Source organism: Ursus arctos, unplaced genomic scaffold (assembly GCF_023065955.2).
Source record: "Ursus arctos isolate Adak ecotype North America unplaced genomic scaffold, UrsArc2.0 scaffold_33, whole genome shotgun sequence".
Taxonomy (NCBI): Eukaryota; Metazoa; Chordata; class Mammalia; order Carnivora; family Ursidae; genus Ursus; species Ursus arctos.
Window position 1 is genome coordinate 2,970,710 of NW_026623019.1, and position 6,000 is coordinate 2,976,709.

General features: G+C 59.0%; 1 protein-coding gene across 2 annotated transcripts in view; it reads left to right on the forward strand.

Moving 5' to 3' along the window:
* The window catches only part of SYK (spleen associated tyrosine kinase), a 75,529-nt gene extending 72,173 nt beyond the window's left edge, over positions 1–3,356 (forward strand). For both annotated transcript variants that reach the window (XM_026519200.4, XM_044391224.3), the window contains one exon: positions 1,156–3,356. In XM_026519200.4, the coding sequence (XP_026374985.1) occupies positions 1,156–1,228 (73 nt within the window). In that variant the 3' untranslated portion in view covers positions 1,229–3,356. The remainder of the gene's footprint in view (positions 1–1,155) is intronic.
* The last annotated feature ends 2,644 nt before the right edge of the window (positions 3,357–6,000 follow it).

Consider the following 6,000-nt stretch of genomic DNA (forward strand, 5'->3'; position numbering starts at 1 on the left):
TCCGGTTTTGCAAAGATGATGACGTTCTTTGACTGTAGAAGGAGGGAGGCTGTCCATCTGTGTAGACACGGGTTCCACCCACGCTCCTGCACCCGGGCTTGGCCACCAGCCCTCCTTGACCACAGCTTGGTGGCCAGAGGCATGGCCCCCACCACGATGCCCGAGGTGGCCTGTGTCCCCAGCCATGACCGCAGACGGCTGATAAATTACAGCAGTCCATTATGGCTTTTCCTTCTCTTGGAAGCTGTAGGTGAGACCATTTATTTTGATGCCATTTGACAAAACCCATGTGGGTTCTGTGGAAACCACTCTCCCCTGCAGTGGTGAGTGATTCTGGGTCCCGGTGAGCCTGCCCCCTGGTGCCCTAACAGACCCGCACGGAACCTCTAGAAATTCCAGTCTTCTCCCAATGTAACCTCAAGTTCTCTTTCACTTTCTGGACAACTTTACCCGTGGGCAGTATCACTCCAGATCCCGCCACATAAGCAAAATAACTTCCACGCCGGGGCAGGCTCCCCCAGTTTCAAGAAACACTTCCAGTGGATGCCATCGTGTGGGAGAAAGCAGAGACGTCTATAGAAGTTCATGCGCAAGTTACACACTGTTAGAGACGTGCCCCCATCGTTACTCACGTCCTCACTCACCCCCACCAGCGACACAAAGGATGGCGTTGCCGTGCCGGGGTTTGTACTAGGGCCTGCGTCTCCGCCTCGTCACGCCACGTTTTGAGTTTAATGCGAACCTGAATCGACAGCACGTTTTCGGAAAATCCAGAGCTATCTGATTGGGGGGGGAGGGGGGTTCAATTGTGTCCATCTATTTTTAACAAGATTCGGAGTCCAACTTGAAATACAGGCCGGGGACCCATCGACCCACTAAGTATTTTCAGGCACGTTCTGTTTTGCTAGGTCACAAGGGCGGTCTCCGACCCGGGGCTCCAAGATCCCGGCTCTGAGAGCAGAACGTGTCCACCTTAAGGGTGGACATGAGTCACGCGGGGTGGGGCGCTGCGGGTCGGGCGGGCTCTGGGGCTTCTGGTGGCCCGGTGCAGGGAGCAGGGCTCTGCAGGGGCCCCCAGGGGCCGTGGCCACAGCACCTGTCGCGGGGGCTGGATCACAGCGGGGACAGACAGTAACGCGGGTCTTCCCTTTCCAGGGTGGAGAAGAGGCCCGGCTTCGAAAACGTGGAGCTGCGTCTGCGCAATTACTACTATGACGTGGTGAACTAACGGCCGCCCTCCCGCGGCTGCCCCGGGGCTGGGAGCCCTCAGAGCAAAGCCCGGCCAGCGCCAGGATTTTGAGCGTGGCCACCTCTCTGTGCCATCAGGAGAGCCAGCCCCGTGCGGGTCATGCCCGTGACTGTGGTCCCCAGAGCCTGTCCCGGAACACGCCCTCCGCAGAGCGCACCGTCCCCGAGGGGCCTGGGAAGAACGACAACAGGATCCGACCGTGATTCCTTTGTGTTTCTCATCTGTGCAGTTTGCATGGCAGGTTCCGTTCAGGATCCGCGTCGGCATCTGAATATCCAGCAGCCCGGAGGCGTCCCGGGGGCCCCTGCCCCGCCTGCCGTGCAGGGATGGTGAGCGGAGGGGGTTTGGCTGCCTCCGGATGTTGGTTCCGACCGGTCCAAAGACTGAGCTCTGCCACCGAAAGCTTTCCTGGCAATGAAAGTGCTTTGAGGCTTCGAAAAAGAAAAAAAAAAAAAAAAATCAAGCTGGACCAGTACAGTTTCTAAGCGTGTGCCCAGTTAAGGGGGGAAATGTCTGGATACTGCATTTGCTCTGTGCATTCTGAGACACAGATCCACGGGAACGACGGGGCTGTGGGCATGAACTGGCTTGGCGTGCCTTCCCCCCCGAGAGCCCACACACCCTCCTGGGACAGTCCTTGCATGGAGGTGTGGAGGGGGAGGGTGTCTGTCCCCTCGGGCCTGAGCGAGGACAGACAGTGGGTGCAGCAGGCTGTCCTCTCCTCAGGGAGGTCCGAGCTCCCCTCCCCTAAAGAGACGGTGTGGCCAGAATCCCTGACTTTTCCTGTGGTCACGGTGGGGGGGGGGGGGGGGACGACAACCTGGAGGCCAAGGTCATCTACAATGAGTTTTTTGAAGTTTGTGTTAACCCATAATAAAGCCACAGACCCTGAGCCTCGCCACAAGTATGGCTGAGTGTGACTTTGGGGTGAAGATACGAGACCGGGGATTCCCTGCTCCCTAGTCTCATGAACCCCTGAGTCATGTGTGAGCTACACCAGTCATCAGCCCACCTGGGCCAGTTTGAAAGTCAGAGGGAGTGAGCTGTCATTCTTAGGTCAGCTGAGCCCCGTAAACTCGGGCCGTCTTAGGTCCTACCTGAGACATTTCAAAGCGTACGTCCGGCCTGTTGTTGGGAGTTGTCCCTTCTCGTAACAGGGGAGCCAGGCACGGAGAGAGGCCGCAGCGGGCACCCTTGCTCAGCCAGAAGGAGACATGATTCACTCATGGAACTGCTGGGAAGAAGCGTGTAGAACCCACCCGTGCTTTTTTGGAATCGCGCTAGCTGGTGGATTGATCATGTTGTTAAAGAGAGGGTCCCGGCGTCCTGAGTGGATACGCAAAACCGTGGCCACACACATCAGAGTCCCTGAAATTAGAAAGCTGAGCGACAGGATCTCTGCGGTGGGGCCGTCCGTAGATTTGGAGTCGTGCCTGCAAGGGCTGGACGGAGCGCCAGGGACCTCTGAGCGAGAGTCTGCGTCTCTGGCAGGGCCGCACGGGGAAGGCTCGGTGATGCGAACGCGAGCAGTCTGGGAGGTGAGGACCCTCCCCGAGCACCGGCCAGGGCTGGACTCACGGGCACGCCGCCCTCCTGACCGCGCTCTCTCCCCGGGCCTTCCCCTCTGCTCCTTGCTCAGCACGAACAAGACGGCCTCCCGGACAGACACCCTGCTCTGGCCAGCACCAGTCACTGCCAGTGCCATGCACACCGTGTCCCCACTGTGGGAATGGACGTTCCCATCACACACAGTAATCCATTCTGTAGTGACAGGGACTGCTTGTGGGTCTCATGGGAGCGTGTCCCCATGCGGGCTGTGGCCGGCCGTGGTCTTCCTGCTGGATGGCGGCCTCACGGTTCCCCCAGCCCAGTGACCGCCGCCCCGCCTGGATGTCCACGCGCAGAGGTGACTGCCGGGTCCTGCAGGCACCCCCCACACAGCACATGCCACCATTTCAGAAGAATGACTTCTTGTCACTGGACTTTTTTTTTTTAATGTGACTTTTTAATAAAAATTTTAAATTAGCTTTGTGATGATGTTCATGGATATTATTGGAATGTTGTAGGTCGCACCGTCAAATAAACAGTGTTAAACAGCATCGTTAAATGTGAAATGTGGTTGTTTTTTTTAAATGCTAAGTGCCCAGCTGAGTCCTAAAAAGATGGGTGCACGCAGATCCCTGGGAGCAGGTCCGGGAGCTTCTGTTGGGCAAAGGCCTGCTGGGGTCTGCCCACGGAGGGCCTGACAGCCCGCCTCGTACCCTCAGGGAAGGGGGGGTGATGGTCCCAGAACTCCCCAGGTGCCAGAGCCCGGCTGGGGGTTGTGGGCTTTCCCTTTCAGCGTGAAGACAGCTTATGGGGCATTGGGGCCCGGAGGCATTCCAGAGCCCCATCACCACCTGTTTTAAAGGGGGTCGCGCACGCACACTCACGCGCTGCCATCCACGTGTGCACACACATGCCTACGTATCACTCACAGGTACACGCGCACACCACACTGAACCTTATTCCCAGCGACCCCAGGGCGGGGCAGTCGTCCTGCCACCGGGATGTGCTGAGGACTGTTTTCGTCTCTGCCGCCTCCTCGGGCCCAGGGCTGAGCGTCAGTGCCTCTCCTGGCCACCAGCCTCCCTGGGGGTCCCACTGGAGGGTCAGCGGCTGCTGGCAGGCAGACGTTCGGAGGCCTGCGTGGGCCGCTCCCCCGGTGGCCCTGAGATCCGGACAGCACGAGATGGGGACGACACAGAGCAGGCCTGTGGCTCCAGACAAGGTACGGGCGCGTCAAGTGGCAGTGGTAATAATACGGTGAGCTGGTCCCCAGCGCCAACCGTGGTGGGTCCCCTACACCTGGGGGAGGCTCGCCCACCGACCTGTGCTGATGCCTGTGGGCCCTGGCTCTGAAAATGTCAGGGGAGCCCCACCTCATGGGGACCCGCGGGCCAGCTGGGTGGTGACCCAGGAAGGCAGGGACCTTGACTCCGAGCCTTCAACCCCGGGAAGGCACAGGAACCACAGTGCCACAGAGGCAGGGACGTGAGACAGCTCTGTCACGAAGTGAGCTCAGGCAGAGGGGTTTGAGATCCGTGTTTGTCATTCCAGGGTGTGGACGGACTTCAGAACTAGTGGATAAACACCTCGGTTCAGGGAAGGAGGAAGCCTTTTTTCCAAGAGCCAGAACGAGTTTGCTTTTCTGCATGCTATGTTAGGGTAGGGATAGACAGTGCTGGTGTCTGGACACGTCCTGGACACTGCTCGTGGCCTCGGGAATGGTGGCCAGGGACAGCGGGTCCTTCTGAGTCCCTGCATTTTCTCGGGTGATGGGAGCCAGGCAGAGGCGGAGCCCCAGTGCTGCTTCTGTTCCTTCCCCCTGCATGCACCCCGAGAAGCCGAGATGGCACCTCTGGGGGCTTCCCACACCTGTGAGTCTGAGCGGCACAGCTGGCACATTCCCCAACGAATCGGCCGGGGCAGCTCAGCTCAGCCCTGCCCGGGATGGGCCCCGGTGCCTGGCAGCCCACTTGGAGTTTTCAGAGTTTGGCAACAAGGACCTTCTCACGTCTTCTTGCCAACTCAACGTTTCTCCGACTTCTCTGGCCAAAGACCCACGATTGTGCTCAGTGCCTGTTAGCAAGATGGACCTGGTGGTCCTCACATGGGCAGGGAAACGGCACACGGGGGTGGCGGCTCTACTGGGGACACGGGGCGCATGTGGGGAGCTCTGTCCCTGACATCAGCCGGGAGGCCGTTGGCTGTGCTGTTATGGAAGAACCAGCTCTGTCCTGATCTCAAATGTCAGGTGCTTACACACCATGTTCTCTGTCTCTCTCTCCCTCAGACACACATGCACACACGCACACACACAGGACACATACAAGCAATCACTCCTTCAAAGAAAAAAAGAAATGGTAGCATCTTGCTACCCCTGGGCTGTCCAGGGCACATAACTCAGTGATTCGCCACCTAGAGCTCTTTTGAAAGCCACTGATGATTTTGGAGTTTTGCAGAATTAGCCTAGAAGGAAAAATGTGCACTTCTCTGGAGCAGCCGCCGTGCAATCCGGTGACATCCGCCTGGACACCCAGCACAGCCTGAGTGATCGCACGCGTCCGTGCTTGTTGGCCGTCCGTCCGTCCGTCTCTCTGGCCGGGGGCTGCCGGTCACAGCCCCCTTGCAGGGTGTCAGCTGACCGAGTGACATGCTCTGCCCACACGCTGCTCGGCCGGGGACGTTCCAGGAGCTATTTGTTTAGCGAGGCGTTATTTGACCAAAGCTGTGAGTCACAGGACGCTGTGCCCCACCGTCCTTGTGGTATTGGGATGACTCAGTTTTCCATGCGTGTCATGAAAGTGTGGAACGATGAGTGAGAAATGCGTACTGTTCATCAACAGCTCTTGCTCGTTCATAAAAATAACGTGCCAGCATCTGGTACTGGGTACCGTCCACGGCTGCTAGCAGGTGCCGTCGTGAATTCCCATGAGCCGCTGGGGATGCCCGAGTGTGCTGGGCTCTGGGGCTGTGACCCGTCCCTGCCCGAGCCTTCCCTCCTGACCCGTGGTGCAGCGGAGGCCACGCACGCGGGGACGGGAGGAGAACCGTTTTGCTACGTTCAGGCCCTCACCACATGGCTGTGCCAGATTTTCAGAGGCGGCGAGCCGCGGGCACCCAGACCGCAGGGCGTGAGCTTCCCGGCATATGTGCACCTGGGGCTCCACAGTGGCCCGGGGGGGGCCCACTGCTGCACAGCAGGAGTG